The 18,305-nt window shown below is 32.7% G+C and overlaps 1 protein-coding gene across 2 annotated transcripts in view; it reads left to right on the top strand.

The window, feature by feature from the left end:
• Positions 1-3,720: 3,720 nt before the first annotated feature.
• LOC106458468 (ceramide synthase 6-like) overlaps positions 3,721-18,305 on the top strand; it is a 40,429-nt gene continuing 25,844 nt past the window's right edge. The window contains exons 1-3 of one of the 2 annotated variants that reach the window (XM_022384681.1): positions 3,721-4,213; positions 7,850-7,970; positions 14,232-14,347. In XM_022384681.1, coding sequence (XP_022240389.1) covers positions 4,035-4,213; positions 7,850-7,970; positions 14,232-14,347 — 416 coding nt within the window. In that variant the 5' untranslated portion in view covers positions 3,721-4,034. The remainder of the gene's footprint in view (positions 4,214-7,849; positions 7,971-14,231; positions 14,348-18,305) is intronic. The other variant, XM_022384680.1, reaches the window with a different exon arrangement.

The following is an 18,305-nucleotide window of genomic DNA, read 5'->3' as shown; positions in this document are numbered from 1 at the left end:
ACTTCACAGCAGTTTTATTATGATCACGTTGGTATCGCCTAAATCTTGTAAAACAGTAAAATAGTTTTGTTTTCTGAAAGTGGACGGACACTGCATTCAGAAATCACGATTTGTTGGCTAGAAACTTTCTTCATTTTTGCTGGATGTCTAGTGTGAAGAACACTTTATATCCAATCATGCAATTTCTTACATGGGTCATGTTTTTGATAGAGGCACTGCTGATATAACCATCGAAGAGGATCGTTGCACCAGGTTACTTATTTGCAACATAATTTGAGTACAGAAACAAAATATATAAATAATTTTCATTATTTGCCTTGGTATTCTATGCAAGAGAGCACCACTATTTAATATGTACTTAACTTCTTAATTCGATCTCACTAAGTTACTATCTGATGTGTCATCAATATTACACACCTCAGTAAGGGATTTAGTCAGTTCTGGCTCATTTAAGTTTTGAAGTACGAAATAGCTGTCAAAGAAAGCAGCTGAATACACGAAAAGTTTATGTTTGAAGTACTCTAATCTTATTATATATTTTTGCAATAGTCAGAAACAATACCCATGGTATAAAAAGTATTCTCCTTTCAAAATAAGTATTATTATAACAGCTACATTTCTTTATCTAATCTTTCTGAATACGAGAAGCAGAATCCAAACAAACTGAGCATGTCAAACATGTACCAATTAAGATGAAATCCAAAATGTCAAAACATCAGATTGCCATCGACAATAGAAATTAGTATTTCATCAAAAAGTATTTACACAGTATTTTCTACATGTATTTATTGTTGTATTGTTCAAAACCATCTTAAAGAAACTGTCCCATTTTGTATTCTATTGTGATATTCTCAAGTTAAACTTAATTTCCTTAACGAATATTAGGTAGGTCCTCTTTATAACAGGAAGATCTTCAAGATAAGTTATTAAATAAATCCGATTTTAACCAAACTAACTGACTTCATCCAAAGAAATAATTATATTAGGTTGAATTTGTTATTTATAATACTTTTAAAATTAAATAGAAGTATATGAAATTTACACTCACCCAGAGTTGGCACAAGGTTCTGCTCCCTTTTATCTTAACCCTGCAGCAGCTTCTCTAGTGATGTCATTATTTTATTTTTGGGTACTATGTTTCTTTTATGTCATCTGTAGTTTTTAACTAGGGCACTTTTAATGTCAGTCAGCTTACCCTGCAAGTGGCACATATCTTCCTCAACCACAACAGAGGAGTTGCTCTCTACTGCTAATCATCCTCTCTGTTGTAGAACTTAAGTCTCATTCCAGTTGACAGCTATCCCCTGGCAATGTCTATTGTATGCTTAGGTATGTTCTGGCATGAAGTAGATGGTCAATGTCTTAGTTGGTCTTGTTGGGAACTTCACACTTGTCTCTCTCTCTCTGAGTTTGTTTGTGCTGTATTTTCAATGGTAGTACCTTAGTCCTAATGTTGACTACTCTTGCTACTGGCATCAGTGCCCTCTCATTTACCATATACTCTCACTATGGTATGGTGCTAGTGATTCATAAGCTGGCTGGCTCATTTGCATTGTCACTGTGGTGAATACATCAGACTAGATGTTTAAAACTTTGACTGTTGCTTCAATCATACAATGACTCGTTCTGCCCAACCTTGGTTGACCCTCATGAGGATTCATATACAGAGAGTTTCTCATGTTTTCACATCATGGGAGGTAGTGTTAACAGCTGCTGAACCACATGGAGGTTGTTGTCACAAGGACTCTCTTGGTGACCAGTACATTTAGTGGAGACATAATTTCTGGTAGTTGTACTGCTGTTTATGGGGAATGCTCAGCTCCTGGGAACTTCGGGCCCAACCAAGTGGCAGGTGTGACAAGGTCTACCATGTTTTATGCATTAGCCAGCAATGCATCTTCATTCATGTGCTCAGCCACAGTGAATGTCAGACTGGCTCCCAGAGTCTACTCCTTCACTGTAGAAAAAGTACTGGTTGTGTTGGTCTTCTCATTACGCCATTTTATTGTAGACCACTTCTGACATCATTTTCTTATGGGCCGACTTTGTTACAATTGTGGTATACTCGCACACCACTTTCCCTTCAACTTTATAAACATTTTACTTGTTTCTACCAGAAATTGGCCCATACCAAGTTTAAATATAACAAATTTCTGTTTATTACTATATTTATAACACATTAGAAAATTATAATTAGAACTAGTTTTGGTTTTCACTGACAGAATATTTTCCTCTCTCTCTTTCTCTCACATCTCCCAATTTTTTTCTTTCTGATTGCCTTGTCTTTTACATATTTTTTCTCCCAAAACACGCCAAACATACCTGTTTTCCTTACATTAGATTATAACGTCTCATAATCGTAGAGGTTCTTGTAGCTTCCAAATCTAATGAATTTAGAAAGGTGATGCTTTGTGATTTAACCATAAAACTCTTTGATGAGTTTTTGTATGATTTTCTAAAACCATTACAGGGTAAGCTTTATCATGCAGATGGCACAGATTGACTGCATAAGTGGCAAGCCTCATGGTGATGCTTCTCCTTCAAGCCTGTAATTCTGTTTAATGGATCACTATATTCCCCAATGGGTCAAACTGGAGCTACAACTTTGTCATGATTGTTTTGTTGATATCTTGTCTACATGCTCTACGGTATATAGGGCTGGACTGTATAAGCTCAGGATCAAGCATTAGACTGCCTATACATCAGTCAAGCCATTCCAAGCTGTTACCTGTGGTGTTAGCCAAAGCATTCCCTTTTCATATTCCCAGCCAATTTGTGTGTGTGTGTCTGTATTTACCTGGACAGCCATATACAATTGCCTCTACTGGATAAGTGAATAGCTCTCCAGCTTTTCGTACCCAAGATGAATCTTTGCTGAAGTGGTAATGATAAAAAAAACAAGTAAAACTAAAGAAAGAAAGTACTCTTGAATCTAGAATATAAACTCGCTTTCTTTATCTAGTGGATGGCTCTACCTCGTGACTTATGTTTCCTGAGAGCATTGGTCTTGATCAGTGCTAACCCGTTCAATTCAGTGTCTACATGTTATATTGAAATATCCTTGTGAGTAGGGGAGAAGTTAATTGCTAGAAAACAAAGAAACGAAGTTCTAAGGCAAAGCAAAGTTAATAACTTTCTGGGCCACGTGTAGCCACCATGACAATGCAGAAACTAAATAATCGAAAATTTAAAAAGTCTGTATCACTATAAAAGGCATAAAACGCATAATAATAGATTTATCTCATAATCGGCTTTTTTCTTCTTCTTTTTTTTTAAGATTACAAAAAGCTACTGGTTAAAATATGCAGTCAATTGTTATTAGTTTAAGAATAAATATTTAAATAAGTCACCTAAAATATGTTTTCAAAGAGTATTTGTACTGTTTGTTGTTTCATATAAATATGTATGTATGTATGTTCTGTAAAAACATTTTAGATGGCTGATGATGGAACGTGTAAAATCCGAAAAGTTCGAAGACTGAACATGTTGTTTTTCGGTGATAGTCCTGTTTTGAATATAGATATTTTATTAAAGACTTTGTTAGTTTTTTGAGTAAAACCATAATGGACTATCCTCTGTGTCCACCCCGTAGAATCAAACGCCGGATTTTAGCATTGTAAGTCTGTAGACTTACCGCTGTCTCACCGGAGGACTTAGTGAAGATGCTGGTATATTTATCATTAACACTGGCTTATAAAATTTTGCAAACTCCTCGCAACTGTTAACTTACGAAAAGTTGTCAACATATATTTGTTTATCTCTCATTGTTATCATGTCTAGACCTGGTTCGTGAATAAGATAAGACGCCTTATATAACGCGTAAGAGAAGATTATAGAACCCCACAGCAGGGTCGCATGTGTTGTTCGAGTTGTGTATTGTTCGTCGCTGATAGTGACAGCTAAACACGCTGTTATAGCTATATGTGGTTAAACGCATGCGTTTGTCGAGAGAGGAATATTACCGAGTTTGTATTGAGGAATTCATAAGCATTTCCGGTTAAAGCGCTTGACCACGTATATGTGTATATTTGGAAATGGCGGCTATATGGCATCTCAAAAACATATTTTGGAATGAAACAATATGGCTTCCAGACAAATTGAATTGGGACATAATAAGGAAACAAGAAAGAGCAAGTTACGCACAGTTTAACGACTTGTATTACGCTTTTCCTGTTGCTATTGTACTTCTCTTTGTACGATTCTGCGTTGAGAGGTAAGCTAACCTAACTAAAATATACATGTTACACTCTTTTCCTTAGTCTCGATGAGATTGAGAATCCCAGTCTGAGTAAATTACCAACCGATCTAGAAAGAGACCAAAAGTAAGTTTTAACACGGACGTTGCGATTTCTGGGCCTTTTTTTCTTTTTTGTTGAATTTTGCAATGAACAGCTTTTCAAGAGATCCAAATATAAATACAGTATAAATAATAAAAATACGTAAACGAAAGTAGTTGGCCCCCAGATACTGATATTTAGTGATACTCATCATCATACTATTTGATTTCTTCAAATTCTTGGTGATACAGTTAGTTCACATGGTACTGCACTATACTCTTTCAACTTAAAGTCTTTGTTGTATTGTAAATTTAAAAACTTAATCTCTAATTCAACATTAAGGTGCACGAAACATAATAGAACACAAAATTACAAGTGAATAAAACAGTATACTGATAGTTACTACTTTTGGTGTTAATGGTTCCAAAGGGCTAAAGTTGTAAACCTAATGGGAAGACGTGAATTTTAACTTGAACTTATATTTGGACTGTAGTTTTTTTTCAGAAATAGCTCATTTAATTAGTTAGAATACATGTATAATGCTATTGTTGTAATTGTTTTTTCATTTGGTGTGCGCTTTTGGATTATCTTATCAAAGTAATGTGATAATGTACAACAGTTGGGTATGTTATTACAGTAGTAGTGGTTAATTGTTTTTTCAGATTATTGAATGCTTCTTTACAATAAGTGGTCCAATGAAACTTATTTGGCTTTTCAAGTAATCTGTGTAGAGTACAAGCTATGTCAAAGAATGATTTTATAAAACAACAATAGTAAGAGTACAGTCCAAGAGATCTTCTTACCTCATGCAGTTTCTTTGGTGTTGGCCAATTTTGGATAGAGTCAATATGCTGACTATGTGTCCCAGGAAGCTCACCTGTTAATGGAACAATTTACACTTCTTGGGATTCTGCTTAAGTTTCTCTTTCCAATCCAGAACTTTCTTTAGTCCATAATAAACATTATCAAAGGTTTACCCGTGTGAATTTATTTATCAGATAGATGAGTATGACTGTCCAGAGTAGTTCAGAGATAGTACATTTCATTAGTCATTGAAATGTAGCAGGTGCATTACATAATTCAACTGCCACAATCCATTTTCTGCAGTAAAGGCTTTATTCTCTCTACTTGCTTCATCAACTTCTACTTGTGAGTATCCACTCTTTAGGTCCAACATTGAAAATACTTTTGATCAAGATAGAGCATCGAAAGTAGTCAGTGTTTTTCAGTGGGTGGGAACCCTTCTTTATAACTTCACTCACCTTTCTGTAGTTCAGGTAGAATCTTGTGTATTTATATTTTGTTTTCATAAGTATAATACACGATGCCCATGGACCATTACTCAGTTCTGTTATTCTTTGTTCCTTCATGGTATCTGTCTCTTTGAAATCTCAGCTGTTTGGCAAGTGGGAGTAGTTTGGCTAATTGACATACTTTGGTTGTATCTTCAATATTGCTCTTTTGAGATATTTTATTTGTTTAGCCTAAGTCATGAGGTCAACTGGAGAAAGTGTCTTTATTCCATGAGCAGGTCATGTAATCTATGTCACTGATCAGGTGTGTGACAGCTTTGCTCATTAAGCTCTTGTAAGTGATGAGGTAAACTGCCCGTATATGAGGATTTGACAACACACTTATTGCAACTTGGCTAAAATGTGACTACTTCTGATGTTGTTTGATGTGGTAGTGCTACTTGCAATGTCCCATCCAGACTTGATTGGAATTTTATGGTTTGTTGTGTTTGTGGCCCTAATTATGACGTATTCATTCTATAGATTCATGAGGGCTCTTCCAACCATTAATCCTTTAGGACATGCTGGACTGCTACATCCAGTCATTGGTATGAGTATTTAACTTCTTAATAGTACAATGACTGCTCTCCTTATTGTCTGAAAAAGTTCAACCTTTGGTCATGTAGTGTATAGGGATTTCGTAGTCATAGACTGTGAGCTGTTTAAAGCTAGCCTAATCTTGCATCTGTGTCTCTACATGAAGTCAGTTCCTGATATACAATCTTCCTCAATGTCAATTATCCACACATCATGAGTATAGAGAAGATTTCTACAGTAAGGGTTACTTCCAACTTTCCTCATGTCTATAGTTATGAATTGCCTTTTAAAGTTAAATGTGTACCCTTAATATTAATGTTTGTCCTTTCAGTCTTTTTGTCATTCTACTAGTTATACAGCTGGATCATCCATAGTAAGGCTCTTTTAAATATATGTATACACACACACACATAAATCAATAACGCCTTATAGCTTAAATTATTTAAATCAGATGTCATTCTACTTTCTAATAGCCCATGTTTGCACTCGTTTCAACATTGAAATTAAACACCATCAAGAAATATGTTTGCTTTTTCACTACAGCTAATTATTCAATACATGGATTTAGGGATTTTTTCACAATCATGCCTAAAACCTGTTTCCCTTCCCTTGTAATACTAATGCTCTTCTAACACAAGAAGTAACTTCAAGTAGGTACTTTCCAAATTTTCAAATCCTAGGTCCTAACCAACCTTAATACGTAAATGTTAAAATAAATATCGCATAACAAACCCCTGAGGGGCATACTAGATATCTTATCAGTTGAAAAAAAAAAAAATCCTATTCCAATTTTTTGCAATTCTTATTATTACTTACAAACCTTATTAATCATACTTCTGAAGATATTCTTGTTTGTCAATTTACCATGGACACATTTATAGTCTGACTTGAATGCTAAGGTACCAAAGAGACAAACGTTTTTGATTTCAGTAAATGTATCTTTTGAAAAATTCATCTGAGTATTTGAAGTAGCATCCATAACTGTAAGAATGCTGATCTATATCATTAGGTGGGTGTGGTCAAATTGTATTTTAGTTTATTTTAGGGGAAGATGAATTTCTTCAAAAGGTTCAAGGGCCATTGAGTAGTATCATGCATTTTGTTTTTTGACCAGAAAGATATGATTATTGTGATGTAATTCTGAGAACGTACTGTGCACATGTGCCGTGTACAAATATTAAACTTCATTACCATGCACAAGAGAGCCTAATACAAGTTCAATCTTTATGATATATTCAAAATAATGTAATAATCTGCATATATTTTGAAATCATTTAGTGATGTGAGAGTATGCTAAGCTCTTATTTCTATTGTTTTTAAGTGAGAAAGTAGGATATTCTTTTAGATGTATAATGTATTCTTAGATTATGTGGTCAGCCATTTAAGGTTTTATAAAACCTGGTTATGTAATTTAAAAAATATTTTAATACAGAATTTTGTTTTAAGTGAAATGTAAAAAAATACAATGGATATGGCAAATTATTGATTCCTGTTTTTTTTTTAATATTCTTTTCTCCTTTTATTATGAATAAATAACATAAAAAATCCAGATGGAAGTTTTTGTTACAGTACTTAATATTTGATATTTTATTGAAGTGTTGGAAAACAAGTTTGAATATTAATTTTGTTTTTTCATATTTCACTTGCTTATTTACAGGAGTGGTAAACTTGTAAACAGCTTGGGGATTGGGTACAGAAATTGTAGATGAGTTTATTTCACTTGTGTATTTCTTCTGCTGATAGGTTTATTTTCACTCCACTTGGAATCTGCCTTGGTTTAAAAGCAACACATCCTAAGAAAGCTGCAGACAATCTTGTTTTGGAAAAAGCTTTCCAAGCAAATGGCAGAATCTCATATAAGCAGGTATTTTATTTTGTCTCATGCATGAAAAGACAAGACCTTAAAATTTCAAAATATTTTGTAATCCCATTTTAGAAAATAGGTGTTGAGGGACTGATATGTTTGTTTATGGGTGTGAAAGAAGTAACAAATATTGTGTATTTTCATGCATAAGTTACTGGTATTTATTAATTATTATCGTATATAATATCTCATCCCAGTGAAGATGATATATTAATAAGCTTGTGACAAAAGACTGTTAATAGTTTTTAACAATCTTTCTTTATTGGCTCTACAGGATGTGTACAACATGTTTACAGGAATGTTAATATGCTCTTCTTACCAGAAACCCAGTATTTGGGGCCAATAAAGAATTTTTAATAAGAAATTATTTATTACTGGTATCTACCTTATGATTCTAATAAAAAAAAAAAAAAGTGTTTTTCAGCCATTATTATGCTACATAAGTACATTATTTTAAATTGTTTACAGACAGCAGTAATGATTAAAATAAAATATATAAATAAATAAAACAAGATTGAGCAACTTAGTCGTTGTTTTTTCATTTTCAATTCTTTAGTTTCGATAAATGCATGGTATAGTTTTTTCTGTTGGTGAATACGCTTCAGTACAGATGCTGGAAAAGAAAGAACTTAGGGAAGGAAATTCATAGTCTTGTAATTTTCTAAATAATTAGTATCAATGAATTAAAAATGAACTATCAGTGAAGAATATATATATGGAAACAAACAGCAAGAGATCCAGGAAATCATTTGTTAAAGTTATTAGAAATTGTGATTACATAGTATAGTTGATAAAATAAAATGATATGGTTATTTCTTTTATTTCTTGATACATTTTTCTCTGAAAATATTAAATGGTGCACAGCTTCAAATACCCAGGGACAGTCTTTTAGTGGGGTTTTTGGAAGGAAAATCCTAGGACTTTTGTTCTTGGTTTTAATCATTTTATGTTATAAAAAAAAAAATATATATATACATGTATATTGGAAAACTAGTGGTACCTACTCAATTTCTTTAACTACTATTAAAATTTACTTCTTGTAAGTACAGTATATTTCCAAAACCCTTAAAGCAAAAGAAAAAAAGGTGGGAGGGGGGGGGGATCCATTAATTACCACTTTACTTACCATTTCAAGTTGCGAGTTTTGGAAAAGTTCCCTAAAATATAAAACTATAATTCAAAGGTTTCATATAAAGGTGAATATATAACTTAACATTTTTATCTTTTCTTTTTACAATCTAATAAGAATTTAAAAGAAAAAGGATAATTTTTTTTAAAACAATTGGTAGATTTTCTTTGTTATATTGCTGGGATGACTCACATTTGTTATCAATATAAGATATATGACTAAATAATTCATATGATTTTACTGAAATAGATGGAATGTGATTGAAATACCTCTTTATTTTTTCTCATGGCTTCATGTCTGTATAGACCATATCACATTTGGATTTGTTACGAAAGTGGACTTGGTTGAATGGAGCTAAAAGCTTCACACAGATCAGTCCAATCAGATCACATTGTCAAGTTGTTGCTATTTATAATCCTTCAAGGTCAGAATGAGACGGTAGCAGGAATGTAGCTCGGCAAAGAAAGTTGTTATAATACACAACCATTATAGTCTTCTAGGAAATTCAGTGCTGTACAAATTCTTTACAACATTAGTGCCATATTACTTTAAAATGAATTATGTTTAAATATATACTAAAACTTGTATTACTCACGTTGAAAGAATGAACTTGTGTTTCTTAATTGTTCTTCAAGACTGGTGCAGTATTTCACCTAACTTGAAACTTAAAGTATATTAATATTAAAACTTATTTAAAATGATTTTTAAGTTTCAACTTAAATTCTTTGTATTTTTTTAAAGTTTCCCATCTGAGGATATTCTTGAATCATTTTTTATATGGCTAGCTGGAAGTTTTAGTGATATGTATGTGCATTTAGAACATGTTATCACATAATCTTCACATACTTTAAAACAAAATTAGTTCTTGATTGAGTTTTGTACTAATTTGAACAAAGTTCAACGTATGAATATTGTCAAGAATTTTAACTTAAAGGAATACTGAATAAGAAAATATGTGATTATTCAATTTGATGTTATTGTAGAAGTATTTTTATTAATTGTAAATCCCCTCATTTATACGAAATAATCCTCACAACAGTTTTAAATGTTGTTGTATAAGAATACTTGAAGCCTCAGTTGGGTGAAATATGAAGTAATCATTTAAATTAGCTGTGAAATCAAACTAATCATTCTCATACAGTATAGTTAGTTCAATCAAATATCATAATTCTTACATTTAAGTTTTCCTAAATAGTTGCTGCTATCACCCACTAAATGTGGTTTTTAGTTTACATGCTTGATTAAGTGATAAAAGTGCAGATTTATGTGTTGTGTCAGAAGTGGGTAAGGGATAATAGGAACAGGTAGTTATGTAGTATTGAGTCAAAATTCACCTGATAACTTTAAATCCAAACCATAATAATATTAATGTAGCACTAAAAGAGAGAAAACATGGGTAATTTAGGTTTTTTTTTTTCAAAATCATGAGTATGAGTAATGATAAAGAGAGATCTTATATATTTTTATTTTGAAAATCGTACATGGGGTACTTACAGTGGCAAGGATGCTTAAAGGGAGGAATACGATATTTCTAAAACATAACCATGTTTCTTTGGAAAAATTACTTGTACATTTGTCTTTTAACACTTTTGTAGAAGATTGACGTTGTAAAATTCTTATGCAGAAAAATTGATAATTCAGTCAAACAATATTTACAGAAAAATACTAAGAATTTAATATTAATAATTTTAAACATAACAATTTATAGCAATTAAATTAACATTTTTGAAATACATAAAATATTAAATTATATTGTATAAACATATCAAAATACATTTGATATTAGTCAAAATATCTTTGGTTGTACAAATTTGAGCAATCACTGATATAATACATGGTAGAATAGATTAAAGTATGTTTGTAATATATAAAAAAATATTTAAAAAAACATGATCAAACTGGCAGAGTTGGCATATTCTTTGATATCAGCAAAATTTCATTCACCCATTTGAAATGTCTTTTTTGAAAGAAATTTCAATACTATTTGGACTTTAAATGAATTATTGATTTTCATATCTTAAAAACATAAGCTTTAATATTTGAGATATACCTTTTTTTTTCTAAAGTCTTCATACATATTACATTATGCTCTTTGTATCATGAAGTTTTTTATAAAATTGCCATTTTCAGTATGCAGATATATAGAACTTAATTACATTTTTGTTTATTTCATACGATAATTTATAAGAAAAATTAATTTTTAGAACCTTCTAATAAAAAGATATTTTTCTTTAGACTTTGTTTTTCATTATGGCTATAACCATATTTACTTTTGTGACATTGAGCTTGATCATATCAAGCTTGGCTGATATCTTGACTACCAAGTATGTAATCTGAAAATATTCCAAATATCTCGGCTTATAGTATCAACTTTTTAATGTATTATTTTCAATAAATCTTGTGCCCGCAAACTAAATTTAAATGCAAAAAAATTCCTAGGTTTTGTAATTCTAGGTGTCACAATTTGCCAGAGTAATGCATTGTAAGTTAACTCACCTTTTTTTTTTTTTTTTTACTTATTTTTCATGCAATATTTGGTAGAACTTTAGCTGAATCTGTCATAGACTGTCTCAAGCTAAATTTATCTTCGCTACATGCATTGTATCACTATAGTTTACAGACATTTTGTAACAAGTTTAGATTTCTATGTCTCATACGAGAAATACACAAAGGCACATTATATTTATTAGTGTCTGTGTCCTATCATGCAAGAAGGTGACAGTCAGAATGGATAGAGATTTTCAAGGCTTAAGCCTTGATAGTTGAAATGATAATGTTCAGCCTGATTTATTACAGTGATGTCTAGGTAAAAAGTAATAGTTCTGCCTTTTCTGAAGCTCATCTGGGTTGAGTTGATGGAATTTAAATTAGCTATGCACTTACTTGGCCTGGTGGTTCACGTTCTATGTTGTTAGAAGATGTAATATTTCTTGTGTGATTGTTGGTGACTCAGTATGACAAGTTGTGATGTAAGTAGATAAGTGGAGAGAAAATGTAAGCCATTATAATGATTAGCAGACTAAGATCAATGTTTTGACAACTGGACTCCTAATTTCATGTAAGCTGCTTCCTGATCCTGGATATTTCAAGTTAATAATTTAAAGTTTTAATTATAGACTCAGAACAAGAAAGATTAAATACATTTGGATATAATAATTTTACTGCCGTGTTCTGTCAGTAAGTGTAACTTATTTTTGTTTTATAAGTGTAACATACATGTACCTTTCAACATGCATATTTAAAAAAACAAAACATTTTGCTTGGGTTTTCAAACACTGAGAGAAGAATTAATAAGATAGAAATGTTTCAATGTGATGCTTCACTCGCACACACACATATACACACACAATGATACCAGAAAGAATGATATCTTACTGGTTACTGTGGAGGGCTTGTATTAACAGATGCTAATATGTGGGGAGTAAAATCATGGGCTGATATAAAGGAAGAAGCAATGTTTGTAGCTGGTTATATTAGAAAGTTAAGAATCTTTTATTGTATATGCATTTTTAATTCCTATTTCATAATGTTTATAAGTACGTTGAGCTGTACAATTAATAAGAATAGCTTGCTGGTTCATCAGTTCTTCTGAATAATGAGCAGGTTAATTCATGAAAATAATAATTAATAACATATGGTGTTAAAATAAATAAATAGTGTTAAACAAATCTTTAAATAATTATGATATGTTATGACATAAATAAAAATTATGCTTCACCAACTTAATCCATTTCACACCATAAAAGCTTTAGTCGAGCTATTGCTAATATAAATAGCATCTCAACCATTATATGTCTGTTATATCCTAGCCAGCCTAAAGATGCCTGGTATTGGCCAGAAGGCCTTTTCTGCACTGGGTTAGCAGATGCATCTAATATGTTACACACTGTTTTTACTTTCACTGAAAAGTTCTTAATAATTTTAACTGTGAATACAAGTTTACACATAAATAGTAGTTCACACTAACTATCATTCCTGAAATATCTGATACAAGGGGGATGTCATAATAAGCTGTTTTTTTCTTTTATTTTCCATGTTTTTATTGCAAAACAAATCGGAATGTTTTCTTTTTAAAATCTGATAGGTATGTGAATGTGAACGGTTGTATTCATGTTGGATTGGAAATTAAAATAATAACATGATGAGTCAAATGGTTTTTTCTCACCTGGCCTTTTGTTAAAGTTTTATATTTATTTCCATTTAAAGATCCTAAACGTTGTTAAAATGAAACAAACTTAATGGCTTTATACATTTCAAGAATGGAAAGAGATTGGTAGAATTATGAGAAGACTAGAAAAGAAATGTTAAATAGGAAATATATATTTTTGCACAATACAGATGAAGTTTATTTTCATACAAACTAAAAGTTTGGTTAAATTCATTTAAATACTGAAAGGTGGTAAAGCTGTGTTTATGCAAGAAAATGTTTAGACAGCTTTGTCAGAAAGACCTAGAGGTACCTGCGTGCAGAACTTTTTTGATTTTTTCTCTGTAAAAATAATCAGGTTTTTAAGAGAAAAGTCTTGAACTTAGTCACCCAGTAGAAACAAAATGTCTTGAAAGATTTTAATAGTATTTTCGTATTAAGAAGAACCTTAATTTCACTAAATAATTTTTATTGTGGCAGTAATTTCTTCTTTTAGAGTTGTGATAAGAATAAGAGGTATGTTACTTAATATCTCGTAGTACTTTACAAAGAAAATTTTCTGCTTGGCAGTATGCCACCATGAAATGTGATAGACATAAACTGTTATTATATTATTGGAACCAACTAATTATGCATTGTTTTTAGTAATAGTCTTTTGTATAGCTGCTTGCTTGAATAATTTATGTAGGCATGAAAGTTCAAGTAAATAAGTGTAATATGAATTTGGTTCAAGTCTCGTTCATACTTTGATCATTATAAGAATGTATTAATGTGTAGTAGCTATTTTATTGATATTATACAGCTTTGTCAGAAAGCCCTAGAGGTACCTGCATGCAGAACATTTTTGTGGTTTGATTAGAAAATGGAGGGAGAAAAACTAACTTTTCACTGAAAATTAACAAAAATGGTTTGTTTCTCCCTACATTATAATTCTATCAAAATAATTGAGATATACAATTTAGCTGAATTTATCTATTGTTCATAGATCCAAGGACTTGCAAAGCAGCTGGAATGGACTGAAAGAAAAATAGAACGTTGGTTAAGACAGCGAACAGTTCAGCAAAAGAAACCTCAAGCTCTTTCAAAGTTTACCGAGAGTTCGTGAGTGCTTATTTAGTGAAATTAGAATGAAAGAAATTTGATTTCAAACACAATTTTGAAACATCATCTTAATACACATATGCCACTGAAAAAAATGTGTTACTTGGATAAAACACTTGTTAACTGTCTAAAAATTGGCTGTCCGTGAAGAGCCTTATCATTAATGTCTTTCACTATGCCACTTCCTTGTATCGTGATCATCTTGTATGAACTAATATCAACAAATATCTATCAAACACTGAAAAAGGCCCCTTTAAATCTACCACACCAAGAACAAACATTGAATATCCTGGCTCATTTTTTGAGTGAAATGCAAGTTCATGGAAGCTATTGACACTTTAACAAACACTGTAACAAATACTGTAAAACTATTAAGGGGGTTATTTGCACAAAATACATCATCATTTATTGTGTGAAGTGTAGGTTTGTAACCATCAGTATGTTGAGTGAACCTACACAAACCATGTAGAAGGTTTCAGTAACTAAGTTCAAAAATACCTCACTGTTCAGCATTTTAACCATTCTGTTCATTTTTGTCAGCAGCATGAAACTCTTACTCATTAAAACTGTGCTTAATTATAAAGCAGATAAGAAAAATGAGAAAAAATATTTAACAACAACTTTGAATTGTGTTTTCTCTGTACCTTAAACCATGATATTTGACTCAGTGTTCTCTGAAATCTAATCTCTCTGAGTAATAAAAAAAAAGAAATCTTGTAGTTTGTGCTTTCTTCACTTGTGTAAAAGTACAGAAGCTCAGTGCTATCTTATTTCTATGTGGATTATTTTTTTTGGCTATTTTGTGAGTTTAATTGTTCACTAAGTTATTTACATCTATGTGCAACACCTGTAACATTCCTTTTACAAACCAGTGTAAAATTCTGACATGGTACTTCCCTCCGCTCACATTGTCATTTATACTTTAGATTATTGACTGACTCTTCCTCATTATGAAGTTCATGTTACCACTTTGGGGGTCACACATGCAACTAGCGCTATGTCTCAAGCCTCAGGTGCGGTTGACCCAGTGGGGAATTTATCCATGTTTATTCTTCGGGAGATTGAAAGTTACATGGGTCAACCTCTGTCTCCAGACCCTGCCCCATATCCTCCCGAACAAGCTGAGCCTGTTCAGGGAGACAAGGACTTGGATAGCCTATTTCCACCTCCTGATTTTGTCATGCCTTCCCCTGTCTCCCATGAGGAGTCAGTTAGGCCTAATATGGTCTATTTGGATTTAATTTCTCAGGTAGGTTATGTTTTATCCATTTCCCCTACTTCCTATGAACCTCGCCCTTCCTTACTACATGACCAATCTTCCCATCCATATTTGGTGGTTTGGTTTCCATGATTACAACAACTACAACTTTTCCCTCCAGTACCTCTTCCTTTGTCAACCCTGTTCACCTGTTCTACATCCAGCCATTCACGTCCTTCGTCTTCATGCCTGGTTTTTATACAGTCCTTGGCGAGGAGATCAGGTTTCTCCCATCGAGTAGCTTTCCTTTTAGCTCGTTCCAGACATCCTTCTTCAGTGTAGTTGTGTCAGTGCAAATGGAAAGTGTTCTGCAGTTGATCTGTGACTTGGGGATTTCCCGCTGACCAACCTACTATGGCTTGAGTGGCGGAGTTTCTCACATGGCTTTTTGACAAGGGGTCTTCAGTCTTTTCGATTTTGGATTATAAGGTTGCCTTATCTAATACCTTTAGTTTTTTCAAATACCATCGAGTTTTGCTTTCCCTGTCCTTACCGTGTTAATGAGTTCCTTCTGGATTCACCATCTCCCCCAGATGGACTACTTTTCCAGACTAGAATATCAATATGCTCCTCCATTCCCTCACTTTATCCGTGTTTGAGTCACTTTCCTCGTGTTCCATGCTTCATCTTTCCTTAAAACGTATTTCCTTCTCCTTTTAGTTTGTGGATGTCGAAAGTCTGATTTGTTTGCTGTTGACATTTCACGTACACTTTACCATCCTACCTATCTTCTCCTTTTCACCTATTTCCCTTCCTTCTATTTCTCATCTCTTCCCTTGTTCCTATCTGGATAGACTTCTATGTCTGGACTGTACTCTTTTTTGTTATATTGCCTGCACGGCTTCCTTGGCAGTCTTCCTCTCTTGGGGTTGTTTCTACTTCTACCTTTACCAATTGAGGTTGACTTTTGATTTGATTGGCTTCTTCCTCCTTGTCTTCTTCCTCCTGGAATTTGTTCGAGGTGTCTTCTCATCAGATTCGACACCTTACCTTGTCCCTTGCATCTTGTCTTCATTTGCCATTGGAAGAAATCTTACAGTTGGGCATGTGGACTACACCTAATACATTCATCTCCCATTATTCAAACCATATTGCACTTTCTTCTTTGTCAGGTTTTTGTCTTCCACCTGTAGCCATTCTTTAGGCTTCAGTGCAACTTTGTGAGTTTATATGCATACTTTTCCTTTCAGGGGCCCTTGCTTCATTTACTCATTATATCTATAGATCAAAGCTAACATGTATCATGCTCAGGAGTCAGAGTGGTTCTAGATTCCCCCTAGTCTCTTGAAGATGTTATGATCATCATCTTACCCTCCCATGGATGTCGATTCCCAGTGGCATGGGTTCTGGATGTAATTGACTTACCGAGTATGGTCCGTCGCACCCTAGCCACTCTACACCTAGGGGCACATCTATTGTTTTACCCACTTTTATACTTTGTAGGATTGAGTTACATATATATTTTCATGGTTAGGATCACTGTTCTGCCACAGTTCTCTCCCACATGGATGTGCCCCTCTCTCTTTTTCCACCCTTATCTACTACACATTTCATAGATAGGAGAAGAGTATACCTGTTTCAGAAGTGGTGCGGTTCCCCTCATCAGATCTTTAGATCTGACACATGGAGGGAAGTACCATGTTGGAAGTTATAATTTCCTTATACTGAAAATGTATTTCTGATAGTTACTTCTCTTTCTGCTCACACACCCCACTTTCCTCCGATGCTTATGTTTTCTGCCAAACCTTGAAGGGATAGTTCGGTAGAGGTTTATAGAGGGAGGCACATGCGTCACATATGTCACGCTCCTTTTGGTGGAGAAGTGACGCATGATTATTTACATGAAAGACACGTTGGAATCATTTGATTCCAATAGGGGGGCAGAAGGCGTGTGGCACATAAAGAAAAAAATTGCATATGGAGGGCAGCACTCAACAAAAAATAGGTACTCCTGCAAGTGGAGGGAAGTATCTATCGGAAATACATTTTCAGTATAGGAAAATTATTACTTCCTTCTTAATTTTCTTTTTATTATTATCAAGGTCATTTTATGTGGATCCTATGATGTTAAAGATCACTTATTTTGATTATTTCTGTCTTTAAAGTGTATAACTGTTCTTAAGTCAGATTAAATTATTTCAGTATTCCCTATTAAGTGATCATAAAGGTTTCTAGTTTTGAATATACCTTTCTGGATAATTTTTTATTGCTTTTACAAACCTATTCACTATTTTGCCTTTATATTCTAAATTTTTTATTTTTTTTTATGCTGAATGCTCACCTTTTTATGTTAAGTACACTTAGTATACTTTAATGTTATGTTGAAACTTCTAGAGAACTGTATTTATGGGTTTTTACTTTTACTTTTACTTTTTTTATATGGAAATGGACATTGTCAATAATTACTACAATCTTTTCTGTATTTTGTAAACTGGCTTCATTTAAGATATAGAAAAGGTTTGTTTCATTAAAAAATATATAAAATTAAACTGGTTAAATGATAAACTGGTACCTTCATACCCCGTATGAAACACAGTTCTTGTATTATTCATAAACAGGCTCACATCAGAGTTACTAAACATTTGTTGTAGTTTCTAATATCAGCTTGCATATGGTATTTTTTCCCATGGTACAGTGTTACTACTCAATTATATATATATATATATATATATATATATATATATATATTTTTTATTTTTT

The sequence above is a fragment of the Limulus polyphemus genome, unplaced genomic scaffold (assembly GCF_000517525.1).
Source record: "Limulus polyphemus unplaced genomic scaffold, Limulus_polyphemus-2.1.2 Scaffold467, whole genome shotgun sequence".
Classification (NCBI taxonomy): domain Eukaryota; kingdom Metazoa; phylum Arthropoda; class Merostomata; order Xiphosura; family Limulidae; genus Limulus; species Limulus polyphemus.
The sequence above is the reverse complement of the archived record's forward strand: the minus strand, read 5'-3'. Positions and strand labels throughout refer to the sequence as shown.